Below are 27,716 nucleotides of genomic sequence, written 5' to 3' on the forward strand. Positions count from 1 at the left end.
GTTGATCCATTTTCTCTGTTGTGAGCACTGTCACCATTTTGCAGAACAGTTCACATTTATTGCATGAACCAATAGGCTAAGCATCATCATTATGGGTTAGATAACTTGGCAATCAGACATCTCAAGGGATACTGTGAGTATGACGTGCATATATTGCATTTAAACAAGTCTGCTCTGTATTGAACCCCTTTTTGTTTGTTTGTCTGTTTTTGGACATAGTCTGCCCAGCGTCCAATTAGAGAGCTCTATTTATGCTATGGTGGAGGTCAGAGGGAACACCAGGCACGGAAGAGTTTAGGACACACAGTCCTTTGTTTGCGGGTGAGCAGAATCTAAAAACCCACATCTGGCAGTGTGCGACAGATGAGGTCTTTTTTGTTAATGATTGGACTATTGTGTTTTTTATCCAAAACATGAGCTTGTCAAAAAATTCTAAATCGTTCTGTAAGAAACAAGATTTTAGCTTTTATTATCAGTTTAAAAAAAGAAGATACCCTACTAGCAGAATGTCCTATTGGCATAGAAAGTGTGCACTGCAAATCTACTGTGATGTTCACTGCAGATGGACCTGGTGTTTCCATGCTTCTTGCCTGTCTGCTATATTTTGACAGACTGCAGCACACACAGATGGTATTTGTGAGGGTGGCCAACCTGTGAAGGATCATGCCATTATTTTTGTGACTCAGTTTCTGCACACCTGCACAGTGTTCGGTGGAAGAGGAGTTGTAGCTACTGTAGTTTCAACCTACATACTGTACAGTAGCGTGTTGCCTTCTTGGTAAAGCTCATTGCAAATGTGTTTGTAAAATTATGAAAATAATTGCTGCGCTGTCATGTCAATGTAAAGTAGTAATTTAAAATGTTGTGCAAGCTAATTTTAACAATTTTATGTGAATATTTTTGTTTCAACAACAATCATATTCACATATTCACAATCGTATTACAAACATTGATCATCAGTTTTGTATATAGGATACAATATGAATCAGAAAAGTAATCAGCAACTAGCTGTAAAATAAAGATAATAATGACAGTCCTCATCCTTTTCAACACTTCTCTGGTGTTTTTGCTGTAGCTCCCTCTCTGGTTATCCATGTATAAAGAAAGCAAACGTGTTTTCCTTCTTTTCTCTTTGTTTTTATTTTGGTATTAATGATTGTATATCATTCTATATCATCTCTGGCACTATACAAGCCAGAATCACCACCACTAACCATGTTCAGATTAAATCCTCTGCTGAGTAGAGCCAGTATTCCTTCATTTGATTCAACATTTAATACAAACCCAGAAACTTAATTTACAATTATTTGTCAAGGAGCTGGATCTTGCACTGTGCCTGATGTGCTGATGTCCTCAAACACAACGACCGTGGTCCATAATTATGTTTTGGAGTGGTGGACTTGGTCATCAGATGTAGAGTCGGTCATTAGGGAGAAGAGGGCCAATCTTCCTGAGTGTTTTTGAAGAACAGGCAAGACAAAGTCATCATGGAAAAGCGTTTGGTTTTATTTGATGTGTATTTTTTTCAAGACTACTTTCTTGCTATTTCATTTTCAGAGAAACAAATTGCCCCCTACTCTCTGTCTCGCACTCTTTCTTTTTGTCGTTGCAGCTTCTCAACTGTGTGGGGTTTTTTTTTTTGGGGGGGGGGGGTTGTTTATACTGTCTTCTTGCACTGGAATCTTTACAGATAGAGGTCCATAGCCATAGATATTCCCCAATGGCCTTTTAAAAGGACACTGTGTTTGTATGCTTTTGTATTTCCTCCACCCAGCTCCCAAAGGGTTGAAAAGTCAAACTGCAGAAGTGAAGGAAATGAGGGAAGAAGGGGCCTGTGAGCTCTCTGCAGGAGCTTTACACAGCTTCCTCTGATTGAGCACCCTGATAGGAGTAATGAGTTAATGAATATTTACAAGGAGGATGCGTTATCATTGAAATAAATAAATATATGTAAGCCATTTCAGTGTCCAGGCGCAGTGTAATCACACCAACATGGGAGCAGAAGTAGCTGTAATCAGATGTAAATGACCTCTTTCTCCTCCCCCTTCTCCTCTCCTCCCTCCAATTGCAGAGCACAACAGGTCGTAATCCTGTCTGTGCACAGCTGTGCAGAGCTGGTGGTTTTTGATAACAAGGGTCTGAGTTAATGACTTTGAATTGTATGTTCCTAAATTTTTCTAGAAACTGGAGAGATGATATTTCGGACAGCTGTAGAGCATGCTAAGAAGCACCCTGGCGTAAGTAATCCTAATTGAGTTTGTTGTGCTGACTTGTTAGTAGCCTTTTAACAAAGTGGTTTTAACTCGTTTTCTAATTTAAAATATTTTCACATGTAGATGAAATTGAGTAGCAAACCATATAAGTCTTAAGTCTTTGCACTCCACATTCCCTGAATTTTTTTTTTTACAAAAATATGATGAAAAAAACAACAACTGAGCATTAGCACAGAAATAATTCAGTGGTGGATGTGATGATGAAGTCAGCTTTTGGATTCTTCTCTTTGTCATTTTCTCTTGCATTTATTGTGCTTGTAGAGCAATGCACATAATCTAACACCACTGTAAATATAGTTTAGCTAACTGCAGATAGTTAGATTTCTTATAAAACATTGCACATCTGGCCAAATAAACTGTAAGTAAAATGCTCTAGCCGTTGTAAAATACAGTATAAAATGTGTGCTTTGCATGTATTTGATGTGTGTTTCTATAGGTAAATGAATTAGTCAAGACAAGTGCTGTGATCTAAATCTAATTTGGCCCATCTAATCTTATTTTAATTCTAATTGAGCAGGTTAAGTTGCCTCAGTGGCTCATCTGAAATCAAGTCAAACTTAGAGAAGCTTAAGTCTTTAAAAACACTCCCATGACTTTTAGAGAGCTCATAAATCTAAACTGACAAAAATCTAAGCATTAGTTGGAAAAAACTAAACTTAAAAATGAGAGTTGTCCCTACAGGGGAAAAGGATTATTTCTGTATTTTTACCGGCTCTGCTGTCAGAGAGTGAAGTGACAGAGTTTTAACTCCTCGTCATTGGCCTCCCAGGAGACGAAGAGATAGAGAGACAGAGAGAGAGAGAGAGAGAGAGAGAGAGAGAGAGAGAGAGAGAGAGAGAGAGCCTATAGGGAGGAAATCCCTATGAGACTCCTTGATATGGTCTATCATACGGACAGACACACTGAAAGGCAGGAGGAGAGCAAGAGAGAGAGAGTGAGAGAGGCTGCAGGGAGTAAATCTCTGTGAGACTCAACAAACCTCCTTGATCAAGTTACAGTCAAGAGTGACAGAGTGAGCGACAGACAGAGACAGGCTGTTAGAGAGAGTGATGAAGTTTAAGAGTCAGACAGACAGAGATGAAGAGAGAGTCAGAGACAGGTAACTCTGAGACGGAGCAGCAGATTGAGACCCATGCCTCAAAATATAGTCCCACTTTGTCTCATTTGAATCTCTAAGAATTGTTGTGACCTTTAAAATTGATTCACATAAATCCAACAAACAGAAAGACAAGTTACATCTTACAATAGATAATTATCATCCGATCATTAACTATAATCCATTCATATTAGTATCATTAGTATTACTGGTAAGATGTCAAAGATTTTCAGACAGACAGAAATAAAGGTGGACAGGTGTAATATTATATATTACAAGCGTTAAGCACAACATGTGGTTTACAATAAACAGAAGATTATTCAAATGCACTTCATAGGTACTGAGTTAGGAGCTGTGCTGGAGTTAACATTGACAGCTGACATACAGAGGAAAGTCTCTCTTATGTAAGTTGATTTTGGTTCCTTTCCTCAGTTTTTAAATTGCTGCATCTGCTGTTTTTTAACTGTAAGAAGAAGCTTTGACATTTGCATATTCTCTGAGACACTCGGTAAACGTACTGTCAGGAGTCATGAGGCTGATGCAACATAGAGAAGAAATTACTGTTTTTCACTGCAGTACCAGCTGCTTAATGTCTATACAGGATTATTCTCTTAGTTTATATATGGTTATATATATATTATTGTTGTTATTGCTGTGGTTATAGAAAGAAAGAAAGAAAGAAAGAAAGAAAGAAAGAAAGAAAGAAAGAAAGAAAGAAAGAAAGAAAGAAAGAAAGAATAAAACTATAATGTAATAATTACACACAATAGTGTATGAACAATAACAATAACTTTCATTAAGGTTATTACATGAGTATATAAATATCTTATGAATCAGCAGTGTACGTGACAGAGTCCAGTTTCAGCCCAACATCCCAGTGAGTGTTTGAACAGCGCTCCTGACCTTGTTGCTCTCACTGTGGAAACTTGGAAGACTGATTTTTTTAATCAACAATCCTTTATGTTGTTAAAATGTCAATTTTACCGGCTGTGCTGCAGAGGTTACAGCTGCTGCGGATATATACACTTGTCAAGTTACTAAAAGAGAAACATAAAAAGCTTGAATGCTGAGCTTATTTTAAGGTTGGACCTTATTTTCACCCCTGGCTGTGAATCACAGCTGTTTGTTCGCTCTGACCCTTCAGGCCTTCACCCAGTCTCTCAATCAAATGTCAATCAAACGAAGAGTTGCTTCTGACAGGGTTATCACTGTATGTGCACTGTTCAGATATGTGCATCATGTAGAAATGACAAATCAACAAAGGGTAAACGAACCAACATGATATCAGATTTTAAGTTCATTCTTGTCACCCTTTTTCTCTCTCCCTCTGTTTTCAGCTCATCCCACAGTTCTTCTTCATCTGTCTGGGAATGGGTGGGGCATGTATGTACCTGATTCGTCTGGCCAAAGCACCCTATGTTGTGTAAGGACCGTCACATTTCAGATTTCAATCCAATGTCTGGTAATATGCGAGAATAAAGAACACCCACATTTCTCTGTATTAAAAATAAAATCATTGTATTTCTTTTTTTTTTTTTTAGCTGTTTGTATCAAATGTCTCACAGACTGTACGCATGGAATCTACTGATAGCTTGTGACACCTGTCTTCACGAGGAAATGTTGATTTCGGACTAATTAATCTCAGATTTCTTTGTCCGTAAGTCATAATATTGTTCCCAAAAGGGGCATGTGGAGGACATTTTCCCACTGTAATTAAACAGAGGGATTTGTTCTGTGAGCGTTACTGACAACAAGGTCTCCTGCCTGCTTTCATTTCCCCCTGGAGCCACGTGTGGGCTGAACGTCCACTTCTCCTGCTGCTATCAAAAACTGTTGTTCTACCCTTAATGATACTCCAATAACAGCAGACACAGCTAAATGCTTTGAACACGAGCTCACAGGATGATGCTGTGTCCCGTCTCTTTTCTCTTTACAAGTCTTTCATCATTTCTTTACAACGGCGATTGTTTACAAGCTTGATGAAATCACTAGAAATCACACATCCTGGTGGTGGCACAGTGGGCTTAAAGCACATACTGTGTGCTGAGTTTGAATGTGACCCTCAACTTTTGGTTGTCTGAGCCATTGTTATATTTCACTGCATGCTATTTCACAATAAAATGGTGTCATTCTGTGTGAAAGGTACATTATATCAGGTTCTTAAGCCTGATATGAATGGACCTTGTTCCAACCTTGTGCTCATCTCTTTGTGTGTTTAGCTGGAAGAAAACCAAAAATGAGCCATGGAATGAGCTTGACCCTACATACCAGTACAAGGTAATACATGTACAGTGCACATACAAGTATTGTGAGTGTGATTTACATTTTTGCTTGCATTATTGGATGCAGATGTTACAATAATCAATAATCAAGACTCTTGTTGTTGTTTTTTTAATCTTTTTTTCGTCTAATTTCTTCCCCAGTTTGTGGCCATCACCACGGACTACAAAAACCTGAAGAAGCAGGGACCTGACTATGAAACCTCAAAAACCCCTAAAGTGGAAAAATAAGAGAAAACCCTGATCTGGGGTCAGATTCATCACCCTCCCCCTCCTCAATGCAGGTGGAAGGTGAAAACATGGCTGTCACTGTTGATGTGACTGGGATGGTCAGTTAAAGGATCCAGAGGACATCCATGAAACCTGAAAAAGTTAAATATGTAACTCTACATACTGACTGAAATGATATAATATATTGGATGTATGGATGCACATTCTCACTGTATCTCTAAACCCTTCTGGTCTGTTTTGCCCGTACATCATAAAATACGGAGTGCAGATCTACCAGTGGTATTGCATATTTAGTAAGCCAAATCCAAATCACAATTGATTAGATGTAATAAACCAGTCTACTGTATTCTTAAAACTGAAATGCCTTAATGTGATTGTTCCAGGTATCTATCCATTAATTTGTGATTTAGGAGCTTAGCTGTGCAAACACACTGCTGTGCCACATGGCTGGTATTTCCCTTTGTATTTTAAAGTAACTGTACCACCTTTTGATGAAATGATACTGGCCTGCACCAAGGCAACAGGGCTGAGATGTGTGTGTATTTCTTCACAACTGTCACATGATTGCAGCTTTAGCAGCCACTAAACGCCGCAGTGACTTTGACTGTGTAGGTTATGAAAACTGAGCTGAATTCTTTTAAATAAATGAAGTGTGTGATTCAAGTTTGGATATGAGTGTTGTCTTGCCAACCATGCTCACTCCCGGCCACACACACACACACACACACACACACACACACACACACACACACACACACACACACACACACACAGGTAACCATCCCCAAACACCTGCTTGGAACTGAATGAGAGTCAGATACAGATCTTTTTCCACATCCTCAGAAAAAAAACCATAATCAGTAATTGTGATGGAACAAATCCATCTGTTGGCACTGCAGCTGTCACTTTGCAGTCTGACTGGTGCTTCTACAACCACCCTGGGTGTGTGTGTGCGTGTGTGTGTGTGTGTGACAGCAGCCCTATGGGTGTCTTTGATCAAGGACAGCAGTGTCAGGATGTTGAACAGTCCCCAGCATGGAGTTGATGTGTGACAGCAGAGCACACTGAGCGCACACACATACACACACAAACACACGTACTACCAGCCCACATCCAGGTATCACTGCATGTCTCAGTCTCCATGCAGCAGAAACAGGCACATATGGTGCATACGGGTTGAGAAAGAACCACGCTGATGAGGTGAATCAGGTGGAGACTCCTGTGACTGACTCTTCACATGTATTTGTGAAAAAGATCAAAAAGATGCAGATATAAGAAAAAACCTTCTTTTTACAGTCTATGGAAAAAACACTAGGTCAAAACCCAACATGCGACTGAACCACATATGATTAAATCCTGATTTTATAAGTGAAAAGCTTTATTCATAAAGTGCATTTCTTTCCATCTGGAACCAAAATGTGTTCCACAAAGTCAGAATTATGAAGGAAGTTGAAGCCACAAAAACTAGGTGGATGGAGTAAAAATACATACATTTAAGACACATGAAATGATGGGTATAGATTTAATACCATTACTGTAATGAAATATAACAATTAAAACCAACAACCAATGTGTGTGTTAAATAAAACTATTAAAAAAAGGAATATAAAGCACAGCCAAATGGAAATGTTTTCTGTTTAGATTTAAAAGATTATGGAGCAGGAGCACTTCTTGATTAGGTAACATATCCAATGGCTTATGGCATAAAAATCTCATCAGTTTTTGTGGAGATCTGGAGAATAACCAAGCATGTCGGATAGATACTGAGGTGAAACATCTTAAAGATATGCACTGAAATTCTTAAATCATTTCTAAAATATACTGGAAGCCAGTGCAACATCCTCAGCGCAGATGCTATATGATTGTATCTCCTTTTTCTCGTTAAAACTCTGGCACCTGCACTCTGGAGTAGCTGCAGATGATCCTGACAGTTTTGGGATATTCCTGTCAGCAGTGCATTACTGTAGCATAGCTGCTGGAAATAAAAGTATGGATGAATTTTTATGAAATCTTTAGCATCTTCTTGGGATAAAAAGCTCCTTAAAATATAATTTAAAAAAAGATTATCCTGTTAATATGGCTTTGGAAAGAGAGGTCAATGAGACGTTCCCAGAGACAGTTGTTATAATTCCAAGGAGAGTCCCTGTATTGCCTTGTTGTTGTCACTGTTAACTGTAAAAAATAAAATAAAATAAAATAAAAACAAGACATCCAGTAATGTATTTAATAGTATTCTGTTTTCAGAGGCGTATATGACAGAAAAAACTATTGCATGTGATCTGCTTAGACGTGGTGGGACACGTTATGTTTTTGAATAAAGTGCAATACAAACATTATAGAACTAGCATCACTTGTTGTGGTCCAATCAAATAATGGTTTAAAATACGTAAAGATTGTTACAGTCCATGCAAATATATAGAAACTCTCAGGAGGAATCACTCCTTAACGTCAGACTGGATTGGGTATATTGCCCCATTTCTGAAAAAAAATCCCTCTGTCACATGAACTCTCTATTTATCCCTCTCCTTTTTTTTACTGCCTTATTAACTTCCTCACTAACCCCCAAGCTACTTCTGAAGGATAAACTAAACAAGCTCTCAAATTCTTACAGGATCACACAGCTTTGTTCAGTGAAGGTGAGACTATAGTGTTTCATCCTCCTGAGAGAGCCCAGACCTCTCCCCCTCTGAGGCCAGATTCACCTCAGCCTCTGCTGAGTTTTTATCCTTGTAATGTAACAAAAAGAGGGAATGAAGAGAGAATAAGAATAACAAGGATCAAATAAACCATCCTTCTTTTGAACACCACAGGGAGTGTTGCGGAAATAAGGAGGAGAAACCTAGTGACCTAGAACGGTGGAGCATGAGGGATTGAGGATATTCAAAAATTCACACACACACACGCACGCACACACACACACACACACACTGCGTCAAAGCAGTTGTCGGGTCATGAGAAACAGGCACATAGATGAGTCTTTATTTGTGTTGTGATGCTGCCTGTGTGTGTCTGTGTGTCCTTGTGTTTGTGTGTGTCTTTTGACGACAGAGCTGAGAGCTTCCCTGACCTTTGTCCCGTGATTCAGCTGCCCACTCTCTGTGGAGGGGACACATTCCTCTGGCAGAAGTTGAAGCAATGAAGTAAAGGGGGGAAAAAAGTCAGTGATTTAAAAAAAGAGGAGAACGTAAACTAAACAAAAGTCCATTCAGTTCTCTAATGAAATAAAAACCCTGCGCTCCGACAGGCAGCAGTGGCAGCAGCTCTTCATGTCGCACATGCTCCTTTTCCGCTGTTTTGTGAAGCACCGAGTCTCAGTGGAAACATAAACACACCCACATAAAATAACAGCAAACACTGTAATTTCATCCCAGAGTGAGAGAAAGAAACTATTTTAATTGTGTTGTTATTTTTATGTAAGCGTCTTTGAGCACTTGTAAAAGTGCGTTATAAATAAAATGTATTATTATTATTAAAGAGTAGACGACTCCTTTTTTCTGCCTGGGAGTAACAAGATCTGACTGCAGCAAGTTCATAGGGATTTGTGAAGACAGTGAAGAGAGTTACATAATCTTCTCATATTCCTGTGTATATGTTGAGCATATTATCATTATGTAATGTGGTGGAAAAGGGTGAGACAGATGTAAAAAGACAGTTTCATGAAAATAACTGGACTTAAAAACCAAATATGTGTCTGGACCACCTATGGTCAAACAAACAAAAAAGTATGAATGAAAAAATAAATAGACAACAGAAATAGCAACAGCACCAATATTTACTTCACTCATGTCATTTTTAGACCTTTTATAAAAGACAAAATTATTCAGAATCAGTTTAATGGTAAACTGAGCCTGATTTGTGATTTCAGTTGGATTCACTTAAATTGATTGGAGAGGCAGAAGTCAGATTCAAACCAGGACAAAAACTAAACCTTATGAACACATGCTCCACCAGGTGAACAACCAGGGCTCACACTCCCACACAGCCCCAGTCTGGGATCCACAGTAATTTAGTCTTTATTTAATTCATCTCCAGAAGATAACAGACTTTTATCAGATGCAGGTCTTTATGTCCAACTCGCTCTGTTTGACACACCTCATTACTGACGACTTCTCTCTCTCCCTCCCTCCCTCTCTCTGCTCAAGGTGCCTTATGTTTGGTTTAGTCTCCTCTCTATTTTATTTAAGAGCTCATGCTGACCTACAGTACCACAGAGGCTAAGTAGACAGCAGCCCAGCACTCATTTGACCAGTGAGGGAACTATCATCAGTCAGTCAGTCAGTCAGTCAGTGAGCAGCTTTGCTATGGCAGTCCAACCAAAAATAGTGTTGCTGGAAGTAGGAACCTCTTCACCTGCTGAGTGCAGATGGTCCTGGCTGGTGACCCTAACCATTTATTACAGGGTGTAAAGCTTTGGCCCTAACTATCGTCCTGTCTGATCTCTGTCTTTGTGTAGGATTTTGTTTTTATTTCATTTTCCTGGAGTTGAAAGTGAGAGGAAATGACCAGAGGAAATACCAGCAGCTTAACACAGATCAGTGTTTACTTAATCTGAAGTCTTCTCCCTCTGTGTCTTCTCCCTCACTATCAAACGTTACACAACAGCAAGTTCTCATACTACAGCAAGACAATGTAAGAGACAACTGAAAGTGTCTGAGATATAAAAATCAATCAAAGAGCCAAATATTCAGGATGAGGTTTTAATACAATTGAAAAGATCCACTGTACACTCTTCACAAATCCAAGGTTTTTACAAGAAAAGCCTGCAAGTTCAAGTGCTTTTTAACCCTTTCCCATTTTTGTGGTTTTGTGGGTGTAAACTGAACATGTGTTCAGTTCCCAAAACAGCTGCTGTGAATGTCTCAGGGCCTCAGGGACAAAGTTGATAAGAGCAGTGGAAAGATCTCTGAGACAAAAAGCCAAGTACTTTTTCCCCCCCTTTTTTTTATGGGCCATCTTAGCTGTTCTGTCTGAGAAGTGAAAACCTTCTAATGCACTAGCCACAATTCATTGCAGTCCATAAGTTATACTTTTTGACAAATGCATTAATAAACACTCATGTTACATTATACTATGTTATATACCATGTAATATATAATGTAATGTAATATAAAATACCACTTGTACAAACATTTGCATCATTGTTATAGCCATTAGAAAATAAAAAACATGCTATAATGGAATTATATGATTATATTATTATTTAACTGAACACTTGATTAAATCTCTCCCCTGTGACGGGTCTTGCTACATCATCGGCAATTTGTGTCACGTGACTGATTATTTACAAGGCTTGCATTCATTTACATGAAATTAGATGTTTCATGTTATCTGGCAGATTCACTGAGTGTAGACATAGCCACATTACATTAGAGGCCATCTCAAGGATCCAATATGGTGATGGGGAAATCTGCCCTTCAGTCTGTGATGTTGTCAGTGGTCAGTGAATCCTGGCATGGGGAAGGGCCTGGAGAAGAGCTCCACCCGCTGGCGAAGCTCTGTGATGTGCGACACTGTCTCTGGGTCCTCTAAAAGGAACGACTTAAAGCTGTTCAGGTTCCCTGTTGGGTGACAGGAGAAATACAGTGGAGGTGTGAAAAAGATGGGACTGCACAAAAAATACTGGGGTTAGGACAATGTTTAAATAAAGTTTCAAAAAGTAATGTAATCCATTATTATTATTGTTATTATTTTCATTTTTTGCACAATATCATGACACTATTCCTCCATTCTCCCCAGATACATCACAAGTAAGACATACTGTATAGAAACACTTATTTATTCTCTCACCAGTCTTCTTCTTCACATCTAGCGCAATTTGAATCCCCTCATCGATAAACTCCACAACTTTCTCAAAGTCTGCCTCTCTGAGCTGTCTTGAGGTCAGAGCTGGGGTTCCTGCAAGAAGCGACAACAGATAAAAGAAAGGTAAGAAAATGAAAAATACATATGACATTAGCTCCTCCGCTATTGATAAAGAGTTTAAGACTGGTGCATTTGAGTTGAGAGAGATGAGCTGACATGGTTGACTGACAGGTTGATGGACACAAAAAACAGGCAGGAAAGCAAACAGAGACACATCAGAAAGGACACACACACACACACACACACACACACAGAAGATAGGATCCAGTATCACACAGGTAGGAAGACTGACTGGTTGTCAGACTCTGGCCAAACAGCCTCCACTCCTGCATCACTTCACCAAGAATAATCCATTACCCAGCACATCCTGCAAAGCTTTTATGGTTTTATTTGACTACCGAGCCTAAGTCCTCCTGGAGTGAGGGCGCTCTTGTCTCCTGGGCAGGTGTTCTTGTTGGCAGTGATGGACACCAGCTCCAAGACCCTCTCTGCCCGAGCCCCATCCATCCCACGAGGTCGAAGGTCAACCAAGACCAGGTGATTGTCCGTTCCACCTGACAAAAAGAAGAGAGATTAAAAATGTATGATTAGATTGAATTCTGTCAAATTTAGGGGTAATGCCAAAATAAACCGTTTCCATTGACTCTCCATCCAAACTTTAGTGAAATTGCTGTCAGTTCTTCCTGAGAGTTCCTCCTAACATTGGCTTTTTTCCATTCAGCTGTCAAGTGAAGGTTAAGTCAAAGTGCAAATGAGGTTAGGGCGAATTAAGTAGTGTCTGAATCATAGCTGATTCAGTTAGAGAGGTAGAGATGTACCACTTAGGGTACTGATACCATAATCAGTGGAAAAAGATAATGTGAAAAGATAAACAAATAGCTTATGTACAATGGGCCTCATTCACCAATATCTTCTTAAGAACCTTCTTAGATTCTTTCTTAAGTTGTTCTTAAGAAGTTCCTTAAGAAAACCCTACGTCAGATTCATCAACGCGTTCGTAAGCCTCAGAATTGTTCGCAGCTGTGTTCCTACTTGATGAATGCCATCTCCTCGTAAGTTGAGGGCGTGTGCCAGGTGAGTCTAATTAACATAGGATTAGCATAGGTAACAGCCCCATCAATGCCCGTAAAAGGGCATGAGACTGCAGGGCCGTGTGCACACAGCACCCACAGGCACTGAGCAGAGGAGGTGAAGTGAGAAAGAAAGTTGAAATGCTCAAATGAAAATCTGGGAGGGAGCACCAGACTCCAAATGTAAAAAGAACTTAAGTAGTGAAGTGGCGCTACTGCGGCAGAAATGAAACAAAGAAACAAACAAAAGGCTTATATTTAGTTTATATTTTTATATTTATATTTAGGCTATATTTAGTAGCGTCAGCAGTTGATGCAGCTCTTCGGTTGTTATCAGAGAGACCACACTCTCAAGTGTGCCATCATAAATATCATCATATTATCACATATGAAAAAAAAAACAGTTGTGTGTACACTTACAGTAAGTGCACTGTTGCAGCCCGCAATTAGGAAAAAAAAAAAATCATATCGGCAGCTGTATGCCCCCCCCCCCAAAAAAAAGATATGATATGAATTAAGTGTCTATAATGTTTTTTAAGAGACTGCAATGATTTGTCAATTATTATTAATATATATGATTATTAAAAACATCATAAAAGATAAGAAAATAATTCTTATTCAAATCATATAATATCATACAACTGCAGAACAAAAGAAAACACTATAATCGGTTATTTTTGCAGAAGTCTCAGCACCTCAAAGTGCGTAAGTATACTCCTGACTGTTCTTAGATTTTGTTCTTAGTTAAGAACAAATTCTGGATAAGAAAACATTCATGAATGCCACAATCTTCGTAAAAACTTCGTAAGTAGGACTTAAGAACAAATTTGTTCTTAAGAACGGTTCGTGAATGAGGCCCATTGTGTTTTGTGCAAAAAAAAAACCCAAAACACAAAATGGATCTTTATCTTTAACTCTAAGAGTTGCCTTGGTACATACCTGACACCAGGGTGTAGCCTTTCTTCAGCAGAGCGTTAGCCATGGCCTTGGCATTCAGCAGAACTTGAGCGATGTACTGTTTGAACATAGGAGTAGTCGCCTGCAGGGACAGAAATTAGTTGATAAAGAGTCCAGATCAAGATACTCAAGATGAGTTTAAATGATCCTGCTCTCTTTTTTTATTAGGATATTGTTGAATTCTAAAAAAAATAAATAAATACATAAAAATAAGGAAGGAAATCTGGACCTGTTTGAGGGCGACAGCCACCCCAGCAATGGCATGGTTATGAGGGCCGCCCTGAAGTGAAGGGAACACAGCAAAGTTCACCCTGTCCTGGAGGTCATAGGTCACCTCCTTACCTTTCTTATTCACTGATCGCACACCTTTCCGGTAGAATATCAGACCGGCCCTGCAGAGCGTAGAGAGACAGAGAGACAGGTGCACCGTATCTGGCATTAGTCACAAGCAATTAAAAGTTCTTGTGGTCAAATGGTAAACTCAATATCAACAAATAAGAACAGTAAGACATTATGTATTTATATAATATTGTACCTTTATATACAGTAAATGAAAACTAACACCAAAACTGACTTTCACTGAATCCTGAACCCTGTGACCCACATAGGAATACTCAACCCACAAGACAGGTCGGCAGATCACCTTAACCCTCATGATGGGGCTGATGTCAATTTGTATCAATATTTACTTAAATTTCCTTTGTAGATGTAGAAATCATCATTTTTGCAGTCATATTATAAATTGTCAATAGTCAACATGTCTCACTAACTCATCACACAGGTCACTTCATTCATTCATTTCATGAGAGTTAGTCATGGCTTCTAGGAGATCGATCATATAAATCAATCAGTTGTCCTGCTTTTGGTCTTGCACAGATTTTAAGTAAATTAACTGCATTTTTTCCCTGCACATTTACTGGGCAGTAAAATGAGTCAGCACTTTTCCTGTGATAATTTAGTTTTAAAAATAAAATAAAATAAAATAAAATGCCACACAGCATCCAGACCTCACCTTGAACCACGCAGTGACTTATGGGTAGTGGTGGTGACTAGGTCGGCATGTTGGAAAGGAGAGGGAACAGCCCCTGCTGCCACCAGCCCACTAATATGAGCCATGTCTGCTAACAGGTAGGCGTTCAGCTCCACACACAGCTGAATGACACACAGTCGGAAACAAAAAGTTATACACTTATTACCATTTAACATTCATTGTCCTCATATTCATCTATTCTTGATGCTGGACTTTTCTTTACATCTAATTATACTGTACCACTGCTACTTATGAATGCTGTAAGAAGGTGTCCCCAGCTTTCGCCATGGGGGAACTTTTTACTTTGTTCTTGTGGATAAACATGTCATTCAGATAATCAAAGTGTATTAGTATCTGGTTGGTTGGGCTGGACATGTAGAAACTATCAGGAAAAGAGGTCAATGTCATTGCAATCCTGATCACTTGCACAAAATATTCAAATTCAAAAATGACATTACTGGTCATGTTGTAGAGTCTCAGTTAAATAGAAAATACAATAGTCGAACACTTGATCTAAATGTTTTAAATCTGTATGTATTAAACAAATAATATAATAAATAAAAGTAAAATAAATAATATTTTACCACTTTGTCTATACTGTCTTTTTGTTGTCTTTTTTCCCTTTTTCTTCTTTATTTTTTCGATTTGTACTGTTTTTGTTTCAGATTCACTGGGATGGTGGGGTGTTTTAATAATGGACAACATAATTATTTTTTTATTTTTAATTCATGTTGTCCATTATTTAAAAAAACAACAACTGTAAAACAAATCTGTTATATTGCTGGATAAAAGGGAAATCAGTGTCTTGGTCTGGCAGTTAGTGACAAATCAACATCTGTTAATGTGCCTCCAGTCAGGCAGACCTGTAAGAAATACCTTCTTCATGCGAGGGTAGTCGATGAGGCGAGCGTAGGCACTGGTTCCTGCGATGATTAGTCTGGGTCTAAAGAGTCGGGCCGTCCTCTCAAGCTGCTCGTAATCTATCAGCCCTGTTTTGGGCTGAGATGATAAAAGGAGAGAGTGACAAAGGGAGGAGTTTCACAGTCTTGTATCTTTTCAGCTGGATTCTTCTCTTTATTCACATTTTAACAGCTATAAGTTTGATTCAACTCTGGGCTTCTATTCACATGTTCTTACTCACATCCAACTTGTAAGGCATCGATTCAAAGAAGATGGAGGTCGCTGAAATTCTCTTGGCATCTGACATGTAGCCGTGGGTGAGGCTGAAATAAATGTGTGTCTCATAAGATCAACATGCAGGATCTTTTATAGCACTGTGAACTCAATAACACGATCAAATATAATACAAAGTGTTTCTATGAAAGTGAGTTTCTTCCCATCCAGCTCATTTTACTGAGTGTAGCTTGTACCTGCTATAGTAGTTCTATAAAACCATGTCTTCTATGCATAATTACATACATGTATTATTTCTCTCTTTCTGTATTGTACAGTAATTCACTCCAGATTTGCCATCAGAGTTTTGGCATGGTGTTTGGCAGTATAAAACACATGCATGCATTCATAAAGCAAACTCTCACCTTAGTCTTGATATAAGCTAAGCATTGAATTTGAAAAAAAAAAAATCATTCACCAAGTTTTTTTTTTTTTTACTTCAACATCTTTTATGTGCTTTAAATGCAGTGATTTATGCAATTTGAAAAAAAGGTCTGTATAATGTGACAAATCCTAACTGTATGAATAACATTTTGTCAGCTACATTAATGCCTCTTGACGTTAAGTCCCATAACAACATCCAGTGTCATGTGGGAAAATCTCAAATGCACACAGGTAAAAATTTCAGACCATTTAATTTCAAAGTAGCAACTTTTAACATAAAAACTGTCAGACAATTAAATAAACGTCCAGCTAAATTATGTTATATCTAAGTAATATCTATTGCTTTGAATTTCAAGTGATGGAATATGATCATTATCATTACTTCTCTACAAACTTCTCCGGCATGAACAGATAAAATGTTCACTCACTGTCCTCCGTCCGGCAGATCCAGGCCCATGATGCGGTCATGTGGCTGCAGTACAGATGTGTAGGCTGCAAAGTTGGCAGGGGAGCCGGAGTATGGCTGGACGTTGACACCCCACAAATCTGGATCCACGCCAAAGGCAGTGAGCGCTCGTTTCTGACACAGCAGCTCGATCTGGTCGACAATCTCTGCACCTCCGTAGTACCTGAGATACACATGAGGGATCCATGAAAATTTGATAGGAAAAATACCGCCAATGGGTGGATGGATTATGTTGTATCATGTCAAAATGCATAATTCTCATCATCATCAATCATCAACATCATCCTCATCATTTCTTATATATTCATCTTTATTGTATTGTAAAAACCTCATGCACTATACAACTTGATAAGTATATTTAACCATGTAGTTACCTTTGTCCTGGGTATCCCTCAGAGTATTTGTTGTTCAGACATGAGCCCTGGGCCTCGAGTGCTGCACGGCTGCAGAAGTTCTGACAGGATAAACACACAAGACCCAGAGTCACACACTGTGTTTTTTCTTTTCTTTTAATATATTCAGAACGCTGTCACCTTCCAAATATAACCTTTATTTACCTGACGAAGGGTGACTGAACACCCCTGCTCTTTTCCAGCAAGGCACAGCCACACAGTACACGTTGCACAGTCTCTTGCAAATACCAATTATAAAGACAGGTAGATGAGTTGCTGAGTCAGAGAAGGATAATCAAAGCTCTTCCAATCAGTTGGATTTGTTGCATAAATCTTGCACAGGTTTTATCACAGTCTTGTCTTGAGGCTGCAAAATTAGCTTTTCTAAAAATATTTCAGTATTAGAGGTAAAATTATCAAATTAAGGGAAGGATATTATAGAGGAATCTCACTGATACTGAATCCTTTTGGGGTTCAGCACAGCTGAAGCTCCCAAAGACACTTGAGAGTCAGATGAGAGATGAAGCTGTGGAAACGCAAACACATTTTTCTTCCTGTCTCAATCTTTTCTCTTCCACTCTCATTTCTGCACATATTCTTTCTCTCTCTTCACCTCTGTCTCTCTCTCTGTGTCCTTCCCAGTCGCCTCCTCTGCATTAAACTAAACCTGTCACTGTTCGGGGAAGCCTCAATCACTCCGGTGGGATTTAAAACCCAATCCCCAGAGTGATACAAATCTCTGTCTATGACATTTCAAAACACAGTCTCAACACAACACACACATAAACAGTTACAGTCGCCCCTCCTCCGCTGTCACAGCTAACAACAAAAATAGGGAGATCAATGGTAGAAATCAGTGAGGAAACTTAATGAGATCATTTGACTGTGTTGCTGGAGTCACTCTCTACTGGGAGTCAGCCTGGGGCAGTGACTGACTGACAGTACATGCACAAGAAAATGAAAATCTTTCAGATGTCATTGTGACTGGTGGTGGTACTGAGGATTCATAATTGCTGGAAAATACAAGAATGAAAACTGTTTTCCACTCTATGAAATCAGTGACTTGTAAAGGGGCAATCTGTTTTTAGAAGAAGATAATTCAGAGGCAACAGCTCTGGCGACAGTTGAAGACGCTCCTCAGCAGTTTAGGTTGTTTCTCTTGCTCTCTGTCTCATGTGTTACGTCATTCACAGCTCTGTCTACTGAAAAGTGCAGATGATGGTCTGGTGGTCATCACTGTTCACATACAACGTGGGTCTGAGCATATAAATAAAAGACACGTCACATCACGTCCCCCACAGGTTTCTGAAGAGCTGCTCCACTGTCACTGTCGTGTTGGCAGTTTGACTCTGCACCCAACTCCCAGCCATCCCATACAGTACATGGGCGAAGAGTGAATCACAAACTAATGAGTTATATAAAAATAGTGCAATAGTTTCATCACATGTACTGCTGTAAAGTTGGACTTCTTGACATGGGAGTCTATGGGAACTGACTCACTGCTGGACACACACTCTAGTGGTCAGTAGAGGAACTGCAGTTGTTGGTGCATCTGTATTGGCTTAATTTTTCAGCCTTGGAGGTTGATCCTTGGGTCTCTGCATTTTGCTCACAAGATAATATACAGAAGAGGCTGCAGAAATATAGAATCAATTCTGTATTTTTTTTTAGGTTTATCAAATAAAAGTCAGGGAATCAAATAAGTCTACATGGTGCTAAAGTGGTATTGTATGATGCCAAGATAAATGACATATCCCCACTGTCTGGAAGATCTTGATGTTACCATAAAATCTTTGCTCAACAAGATGAGTCTGGAAAGCAGATGAATTTGCAAAATCTTGATAGAAGTAACTAACTAGTGAGCTGTTTGTAGGTCAATGCCATTCTTCCCCTCATATTGTCCTCAAGCAGCAGATCTACTTTACACCACTTGGCATTGGCATATTTTGTGTGAGCATTTGAGAGAAAGAGAGAGAAGAGAGGGAAGAGATGAAGGACAAGATGAGGAGGCTGGGGGGGGGTTAGAGAAGAAGAGCAGGTACTGTCCAATGTGCCCAGGATATGGTTAACATTATGTCCCCATAGTCAACACAAAGAAAGCCTGAGATATACTGTATAATAACAGGCTCAACTGTAAAAATAAACTAACAATGAAATATAGTGTATATGAATATACTGCTTATATTCATGTATTATGAGACACATTTCTATAAATCGAATCCAAATTGATGCAAACTCCAACACAAAGATTAAATAAAGAAGGTGAAATCAATTGGATTTACAGATAACTTATTATGCCACTGCCCACTGACATTAAAGCTTTGGTCTGGATATTTCTGGACCTTGGTATTCCTAAAACTTTGGGGTACTGCCTTTTGCATAAATGCATTAAGATATTTCTTTTGATCTAGAATCGCTGGATTTTTATTCAGTTTTAAAATAATTGACCTTTGTGTATGCTACATGTTTACCTTTGTTCTTCTTGTCTTTGAGGTCAATGATGTTTTGTTATATCAGTTGGTTTGTTGTTACTTTGGTATCACAGCTTGAGTTTAATTCTTTTAATCTGACCTCTTTTATGGGCCCAGAACATTTTGCTTGTTTTTTGTAAATTAACATGTCTCATCATCAGGGTATTAAATATTTCATTTCGTTCCAGCTTCCATCTTAGTTACACTCAGAAATGTTATCAATAGTTAATACAAGATGTAACAAACAGTAAAAAGGTTAAAAAAAAAAAAGAAGGGAAAAAAAGAAGCACAAAACATACTTCTACCACTTATTTATTTAAATCTAGATCTCACCTCTGATGCGATGAGCTCCAGTCCCCGACACTGCCTGTCCTTCTCCTGCTGGAGGAGACCCCACATCTCCGGGTCATCCTGAGCCAGGCTGTCCTGTCCCGTCCACCCACTGGTGCTGCGGAGGCCTGGCCTGTATGACTCCACTGCGATTTGGCAATCCCGGCCTAAACATCCTGAAACCCTGTGGAAGAAGGGCTGCAGCATGGGGAGGTGGATGAAGACACAAGTATCATCACAGTCAGTGAATAAATGTCTTTTAAAACTCTTCTACTCTGGCAAAAAACAACAACAAAATAATATAAAGACTCTGTGGAGATAACTCTGAACATAATTGATAAAAATCTAAACAAGGAGACAAAAGTCACAGGATCTGATGTAACTCTCCATTGCGCCATGAGCTGCACAGAGTTGAAGAGTTTCTGAGGGATTCTGTTTTGTTGTTGTCCATGATTGCTCCTTTGGTGTTTTTTGAAAACCTCATGAAAAGTAAGCCTGTGAAAAAACACTTTCATCACTCAAAATACATTGCACCGGGGGTTTGGAAACAAGGGAGTTAGAATAATGTGTCTTTTGATGTTCTAAACAATCCATTAAATGAAAGGCAGTGAACAACCAAATGTGGTATTCAGCCGAGCGGTTATGGAAAACCTTGGACATGAAAAGTGTAATGTGGGTTGGCCAGACACGCAGTGACTTAGTTATCAGGGCCTTGTTTGTTGAAGGCAGCATGTAGCTGCATGATAGTTACATAACTATGTGCTACTTTGGCCTAATGCAGAGTACCGTTGACGCATAAGAATATATTCAAGCAAGTCTCCTTTCATCTTTTGTTTTCATTATGTTTTCTAAGCCTTGACCATATTAAGTCTTGCATGAAGCACAACGTGTACAGTGCATTCTCCTCCAACAAGAAAAAATATTCTGGTAAAAGAATAACACTTGAGAACCTGGGGTCACCACAGTTATCGCACAAATATGGTGACACTTGTGCAACTGGACTGACACTCCAGACACTTCCACCAGGGTGGAGGTGACCTGGGGTGACAAGACTGACCTAGTTTTTGAAAATAAGTGATTTAGTCACAACAGCAGAAAATAACTTTAAACAGACACAAAAGGGGATCTGTGCATGTATCTTTAAAAAAGCTTTGAAACAATTACACTGCTAAAGAAAATGTACTCACCCTTAATGTTTGCCGCAATGACAAAGAAAGCATGTCTGTGACAGCAGAGGGCTGCAATAACAAAAACTTCTAGGGTGCAAAGGGTGAAAGTAAAATCAGCACTGGAGGGGAGCCAAGGACATGCGCACGTTGGGTCACTGATAAAAGTGACTACAAGTGTAAATCATCTGGCTCATGTGTTTGAAGAGGAAATATGTAGTCAATCATTGCCACTGTGCAATGAACATGTGTTCTTGAAGTCGGTGCATGCTTCCAACATTACAGATGATGCTGTCCCTAAAGATGTGTCTATTTTGTTTTATTAATCAGTCAAGAAGTCACATCTTTCAAAGAGTGAATAATTAGTTCTGGTTTTAAAATCTTCACATCTATTATTACATATTCAGAAAACACAACACACAAAAGCAATATCATGAATCAAGTCACTGAGTGAGTGTAGTTTCAGACAACACAAAGCTTATGTTCACTTATCATAAAAACGTTCTGCTGTCAACATATCGTCACATGTTTTCGACTCAAACTGCACTCACTAATGTTAGAAATAAGTTTTTGGCAGCATATAAAAACATTCCTCAAACCCATTATGAAAATCTGAACTTGTGAATTTTGAAGTGCATGTGAAAAGTCAGTATTCAATGTCTCAGTTTCAGCCGCACACAAGCATTCATCCAAAGTGCTGCTGGTTCTGCTCCGTCTGAAAGTTGTGGTCTGGACAGATCTTCTGCACCAGCCTGTAATCAGTGCCGGTGAAGGCGATGAAGATGCATATAACCTTAAAGGGTTTGGCACAGATCCAGGCAGCCTGGGACTGGGTGTTTTCTGAGTAGCAGGTCTGCCCTGGGTCATACATGCAGGGTTTGGTCTTTTTGGACCGGTTGGTTCTCTGGTACTCAATCCGGCAGTTAAGTTCGGTCACCATCATCACGTCCTGCTGCTGCTGCAGCTGCTTCTGCTGGTCAGGAGGGGTGGAGCTGGTGGACGGTGGGGGGCTCTGGAACTGAGACGTCACATCTGGAAGTAGGACTGAGTTTTTGGTGTGAATGCTCTGACTCACAGGATCCAGAGCTTCCCATCCCACAGCTTTGGAGGGCGGGACAATGCTGACAGATATGTTCCCCAGATGGGAGGAGTTGTGGCGGAAGTAGACACTGAAGGTTCCGTTGATGTGGTCAACAATTTTTCCCGTCACCAGCAGGCTGAACTTCACCGTTTTCACGTTGAAATAGAAATCTCCCCAGCCCAAGATCTTCTTGGCCTTTGGGGATGTTTTAGCAGGAGGTTTGGTTTTGGGAAGAGGACGGTATACATACTGATCCAAAGCTCGGGAGAAGTTCTGCGGCCAACCGTATGGACCGAGCGAGCCATAAGCCGGTGTCTTGTGTTTGGTGGAGATGATCTGTAAATCTTTGGATATATGTTTGACCTTCAGTGCAGCTCTCACAGCATCTCCCCCTGTTCCCTCCTCCTGCCCCCATTGTGGGTTCTGAAAGTCCAAGGGCTTGGCCGTCTCCTGGACCTGCAAAAAAAAAAGAAAAAAGGACTATAATATTTTGTAGTCTTCATTTCTTCTCATTTAGAGTCAATTCATATTGCACACAAAAAATAACCTCTCCAGGGTTTGTGTCTGAGTCCATTATAACAGATGTTAACATAATGTGTCTGGGATTCTAACAGAACTGAATAATTACATATCAAAAAATTGAAAAGATTTAAAGAAATTCCTAGAATCAGTGTCTGTGTCTAGGTCATCCAAAAAGCTCACTATGAACAGTTTTCATTGCAACTAAAATACAACGAATAAATAAAAAAAACAACTGTGATTAGTTGATTATCCAGATAAACTCGGGCACTGTTTCTGGTGAGACATGTCACTGTTTAAGCAGGAAGCACAACAAACAGGATTCTGAAATCTCCTTCAGAGATCTGAAAAGTCTTTGAATGGCCAGACACAACTAGAGGTGAGTGATTAAAGGTGTTTTTAGGCGTGAATCAATTCTGAAAAACACAGAATAAAAAGGACAAGGAATAAGGTAACATGTTCTGACTTCATTTCATTTTAATGGCTGTGGAGTGTGTTTTGAGTACAGCATAAAGATCGGTAGTCTATGCGATGTCAGCAGCCACTGGCCACTGCATCTGTATCTGTCTTTAAGATATAAAAGAGACTTGTTGATCCATTTCACTTCACCAGTGGGTAAGAAAAGTGTGCTAGTGATGTCAAGATGAATTATTCCGAATCTGATCAACAGAGTAAATATTTCTATTAAAAGATAGTGTATGTTTGTGTTATTGTTCTGAAGCTGAAGGTGACATATCTGCAATCAACCAGACTTCCTCCAGTCAGTGCTAGTCATTTCAGTATAAAATCCCTCTGTGTCACTCCACTGCAGACACAGACACACTGTCCATGGAAAAGACAGGAAGAGACATCCCATAGAGCTCTGTTCATGTTTCAAGGAGACAAAAGAAAACTGCACTTCCTGACATTTCTCCGAGATCAACACCTGCAGTTATATTCATTCAATATTCATCATAGTTTTTGAATAGCTCCATCAATATTGACTATGCACTATGAAAAATGACAAGATAGATTGGAGGGAGAAAGCCCTTTAGACCACCAGGACGACCGCAAATGAAGGACAGTTTCATCATAAGTAGGATACAAGGTGGCAGATAATCGATTAAAGTAATTATGTTTTGACATGTCAGCGCCTCTGAAAGAAAACAACTTGAAATTGACTGGGATCAATTCTGTAGGTCAGTTCCTTCAGGCAAGGACTACAGGAAGGAACATGCACATACCCCCACACACGACACATTCATATTGCCATTAACACAATTTTAATCTGGCTGTCCCCCCTCAAACTCTCCTTCCCTTATTTAAACTCGTTCACCGCAACCTTGATGATGAAATGAATCTGTGGGCTTATTAATGAAGGACATTGTCAACACATACTGTAGGTCACTGCTGAGACATTTATAGTGTGAGTGTTGGCAGCACATTTTCCATATCGTGCTTCTTCCCTGCCGAATATCTCACTGTCTCAACAAGTCTAAAAATCCCTTTTCTCCTCCATGATCCCCTTGAAAATCCTGGCTTCATTATCATTTTATATTTTATATGTTTCATCATTGATTTTTCTAATGTGCTCTGCTCACACCAGTCTCCCTTCTGTCCTTTGTAATGAATCATACCGTAAGCATAAACCCACTTCTCTTGGTCTTTTCCTGAAGTCACACATAGGTGAACAGCTTGTTAATTATCTGGAAAAACTTCAGCTTTCTAAGCTATTTACATTTATACAATGTTAAAAATCGGAACAAATAAATATAAGAATATCATTTATTCCTGCAATAAATACTGAATATTGAGGAGTAACTGTAGAAAATTTAGCATTTGTTATAGCTTGTTGCTGAAAATGTTGAATACAGAACAATTATAGTTGTTACATGCTTAATTCCCTCTGACTGTCTTGCTCACTTAAAAACTACCAGTACAGAGAAAATATAAAAGATGTGCAGCTGTGAAAATTAGGTGCATCAGATTAATGAAGCAGCTTATTATAAACCAGGCAGCCACTTGCTGTTTCAAATCCCAATAAATCCAGCCATTAGCGAGGATGTTTACGTGTGTGATATTTCCTGACATTGGTTGCTGTGAAAATGTAAAAGAGCAACATTTTAACAAAAATCAATGAGTTTAGACTAAGAAATATAATTAAAACACCTCACTGTGTCATTAATTAAAAACATTTCCATTTCCACATGGATGCTCTGTGGGAGACTTGTCTTGGAGAGCTGAGATATGGGATGTGCAAAAAAAGAAAAAAAAAAGTTCTGCCCACTTGTTGTCTGAGACTTTATTTCTGGTTTCATCATAATGTGTCAGGTGGAGGTTGAGGCTGATTCCCCCCAAGATTTCTGAATAAACAGCTCCCACGATATCATTATTTCTCACCAACAAGTGGGTCTCGCATCACCCCTAACCACGCCAGCCCTGTGTGCCAATCTCTGCCTCCCTGTGTAACCAAGTTGAGCTCCAGCTGTGCCTATTGTTACTGAGCCTGAATCTCCGACTGCGTGCTGTTCTCACCCACCCTAATTGGAGCTCACTGTGTGACAGCCGTGTCATTGGCTCTGTGTCAAGATGCCAGCACAGTGACTGCAACTGTGCAACAGCGGTGAAGTGGAAGCTACCAGCACAACACCTGTGCAAAAGCACCTGCAGAGGAGAAAACTGTGAAAACTGAGAGCTGTAATTGCATTTTTGAGGACATGGGAGAAAATTCTTGCCATTGGCTAAAAAGACACTTAATGTGTCAGTTTTTCAGACTTTACAAAAAGTGACAATGTTTCTTAAGCCCCAGGGGAAGTAAAACTTTCTTCAACTGAGACGGAACTCTCATTTAGTTTGGGAAATAAAGCACAAAATTAGGTTGCTTTGTGGTTTTACCCTAACAGCTCCAGTGTTAAAGGTACTACAGCGAGGTGCTTATGCAGCAGTTGAGAAAGTTACAGACAGGAGAGCAGATTAAATTACAATTATGTCTGAAAGTGAATTACAGATGACAAAACTGGAACAAATTAAATTTTTGAGGATGGCAATATTCATTTCACCATTTCTTAGAAAAGACAACTTTGATCAACCCCTCCCCAAAATTTCCCAGATCATAAGATGCAAGCTTTCAAGTCAGCACAGCACAGAAAACCTAATCATGTCAGAAAAAAAAGACCAGTGAAAAAAAGAAATCAATAAAATTCATGGAGTCAAAAATGAGCACAAATCATCTGACTACATTTCCTCATCTCTGTCTTCTTCTTCCCATAATCTTGATTTGCGCTGCAACCAATGTTCCCACACCAAGAGACGTTAGGCTAATTTAAAACTACCATTACACCATGGAATATTTAATTGTTTACTTGATTAGAAATGTCAAGTAGAGATTTTTGTAACAAATAAGTTTAAAATCCAAATCTTGATTCTTGTGGCCAAGCAAAGCCAAGCAAAACAAGAACAATGCTTGATTTTGCAATAATTCTGCAACATGTTGAGCAGTGGCAGCACCAGACACATGTAATGAATTATTTGACAATGTCAGAGATAAGTGAATATGCTGAAAAATTAAACCACCCAGTGCCCCTTTCAAACAACAGCTTCAAAAGACTGATCCTACTCACCGCTGGAGGGAGAAGCCACAGACAGGTGATGACAAAGTTCAAACACAGCACCTTCATCTTGCAGCAACAGCAGCAACGTTTCTCCATCCAGAGAGTCGGATTGTTTGAGAAAGAGTAAGTGGTGATTTACCGAGTTAAAGCCCACGCTCACTTCAAAAGTAGAGAAGACATTCTGCAGCGAGAGACTCAAAAATCCCCAAGATCTGAAGTGAACACTCGACTCTCTGCTCCCTCTCCCTCCCACCATCTCTCTCTCTCTCTCTCTCTCTCTCTCTCTCTCTCTCTCTCCCCTTTCTTCTTCTTCTTCTCTCTCTCCACACACACACACACGCACGCACGCACACACACTGTGCTCATTTTCACCACCTGGTCGGCCCTTATTATGACTCATCAACCCGGGGAAAGGCGCTCTCAAGCGGGCACAGTTTGACAGCCCGCCCCGTTGTCCCCGCATACTTTAGCCACGGGGAGGCTGACAAAATGACAAGGGTCTCTCCGGGAAATGTAAAAATCAGTGACAAGTCTGGTGAGATTCTGCCACTGCCTCAATTTCAAGCCATCATATCACTGCATGTAGGACATAGCCTATCTGTTAAATAAAGAATCGTAACGAAGCCTATAAAAATACAAACACACAGGTAGCTAATGGTTCAAGACCCTCAAAATCTATAGGACTGGGTTTACAGTGATTTATTTTTAACAGGGTTTAGAGAAAACAGTGTAATGATGAGAAACATCCACTAGCCTACTTATCCATTCCAATATTTAGGATTTTTTTTTTTTTTAGCTATGGAGCTCTACTGAGAAGAGGTTGGCAACATTCACATTTCTGCAATATTATGCATCTTTGTATTAAAATTAAATTAATTCATAGTTAATTTAATAGTTAATGTCAATAAAGCAATAATTAAACAATAGGCCTACCTAATCCATTTATGTACAGGTGTGTGTATGTGGGGGTGTATTTTCTGGGGCATAAAGTAAAATAGCCCCTTTGACCACATGGCCAAAACAAGAAAGACTATGGGGGCAAACAAGAAAACAGTTAAAAATTGTCTTTGATAGTCAGGTTTAAGTGATCTAAAGGTGTCGGGTTAAAAAGCTTGTTTGCAAGTCCTAGAGACCTGAGATATAATAGAGTGCATCAAATTAGTTTTTAGACAACCATTAACCAAACATGTAATTGGCAAAGGTTAACAGTTCTTCTGCCTGACCTACAGTACACTCAGTGAGTTAAAGCAGAAGTAAGCGATCCGGTCGTTTTGGCTAACTTCGTTAGTTAGCAGCCCCCGCCCTCGTCATATTGGTCCTCTTCCCTACGTCACCACATTCACACG

General features: G+C 39.4%; 3 protein-coding genes and 1 long non-coding RNA gene across 4 annotated transcripts; 1 reads left to right on the plus strand and 3 right to left on the minus strand.

Annotated features, from left to right (window-relative positions):
* Positions 1-2,046: 2,046 nt before the first annotated feature.
* Positions 2,047-6,537, plus strand: LOC146984421 (cytochrome c oxidase hypoxia associated subunit FA4L2-like). Its single transcript, XM_085783100.1, has 4 exons — positions 2,047-2,237; positions 4,707-4,792; positions 5,589-5,646; positions 5,793-6,537. The coding sequence occupies exons 1-4, from the start codon at positions 2,193-2,195 to the stop codon at positions 5,877-5,879; spliced, it is 276 nt and encodes a 91-aa protein (XP_085639226.1). The 5' UTR covers positions 2,047-2,192; the 3' UTR covers positions 5,880-6,537.
* Positions 6,538-9,650: 3,113 nt separating this feature from the next.
* On the minus strand, positions 9,651-10,148 carry LOC146984422 (uncharacterized). Its single transcript, XR_015036210.1, has 2 exons — positions 9,850-10,148; positions 9,651-9,807 (listed from the first exon to the last, which is right to left on the minus strand). It is a non-coding gene; the product is annotated as an uncharacterized LOC146984422 (long non-coding RNA).
* Positions 10,149-10,813: 665 nt separating this feature from the next.
* LOC146984423 (serine hydroxymethyltransferase, mitochondrial-like) lies at positions 10,814-21,262 on the minus strand. The gene is made up of 12 exons (XM_085781455.1): positions 21,202-21,262; positions 20,018-20,212; positions 17,196-17,275; positions 16,784-16,984; positions 15,940-16,021; positions 15,675-15,797; positions 14,781-14,920; positions 13,998-14,160; positions 13,751-13,850; positions 12,140-12,295; positions 11,667-11,774; positions 10,814-11,437 (listed from the first exon to the last, which is right to left on the minus strand). Exons 1-12 carry the CDS (start codon positions 21,232-21,234, stop codon positions 11,310-11,312), a joined length of 1,509 nt encoding a protein of 502 aa, XP_085637581.1. The 5' UTR covers positions 21,235-21,262; the 3' UTR covers positions 10,814-11,309.
* A 405-nt stretch (positions 21,263-21,667) lies between these two features.
* Positions 21,668-26,623, minus strand: LOC146984424 (neurexophilin-2-like). The gene is made up of 2 exons (XM_085781456.1): positions 26,380-26,623; positions 21,668-22,717 (listed from the first exon to the last, which is right to left on the minus strand). Exons 1-2 carry the CDS (start codon positions 26,464-26,466, stop codon positions 21,866-21,868), a joined length of 939 nt encoding a protein of 312 aa, XP_085637582.1. The 5' UTR covers positions 26,467-26,623; the 3' UTR covers positions 21,668-21,865.
* Positions 26,624-27,716: the final 1,093 nt, after the last annotated feature.

The sequence above is a fragment of the Trachurus japonicus genome, chromosome 7 (assembly GCF_045865225.1).
Source record: "Trachurus japonicus isolate A0001 chromosome 7, Traja_1.0".
Taxonomy (NCBI): Eukaryota; Metazoa; Chordata; class Actinopteri; order Carangiformes; family Carangidae; genus Trachurus; species Trachurus japonicus.

Excerpts from the sequence above, each read along its gene's own strand:
- LOC146984421 (XM_085783100.1), top strand. The coding sequence starts at position 2,193 with ATGATATTTCGGACAGCTGTAGAGCATGCTAAGAAGCACCCTGGC. Across the intron at positions 4,793-5,588 it reads GCCAAAGCACCCTATGTTGT|CTGGAAGAAAACCAAAAATG; the intron begins GTAAGGACCGTC and ends TTGTGTGTTTAG. Across the intron at positions 5,647-5,792 it reads ACCCTACATACCAGTACAAG|TTTGTGGCCATCACCACGGA; the intron begins GTAATACATGTA and ends TTTCTTCCCCAG.
- LOC146984424 (XM_085781456.1), bottom strand. The coding sequence starts at position 26,466 with ATGGAGAAACGTTGCTGCTGTTGCTGCAAGATGAAGGTGCTGTGTTTG. Across the intron at positions 22,718-26,379 it reads TGTGGCTTCTCCCTCCAGCG|GTCCAGGAGACGGCCAAGCC; the intron begins GTGAGTAGGATC and ends TTTTTTTTGCAG.
- LOC146984423 (XM_085781455.1), bottom strand. The coding sequence starts at position 21,234 with ATGCTTTCTTTGTCATTGCGGCAAACATTAAGG. Across the intron at positions 16,022-16,783 it reads GATCTGCCGGACGGAGGACA|CCTCACCCACGGCTACATGT; the intron begins GTGAGTGAACAT and ends CATTTATTTCAG. Across the intron at positions 11,775-12,139 it reads TCCAGGAGGACTTAGGCTCG|GAACCCCAGCTCTGACCTCA; the intron begins GTAGTCAAATAA and ends CGCTTCTTGCAG.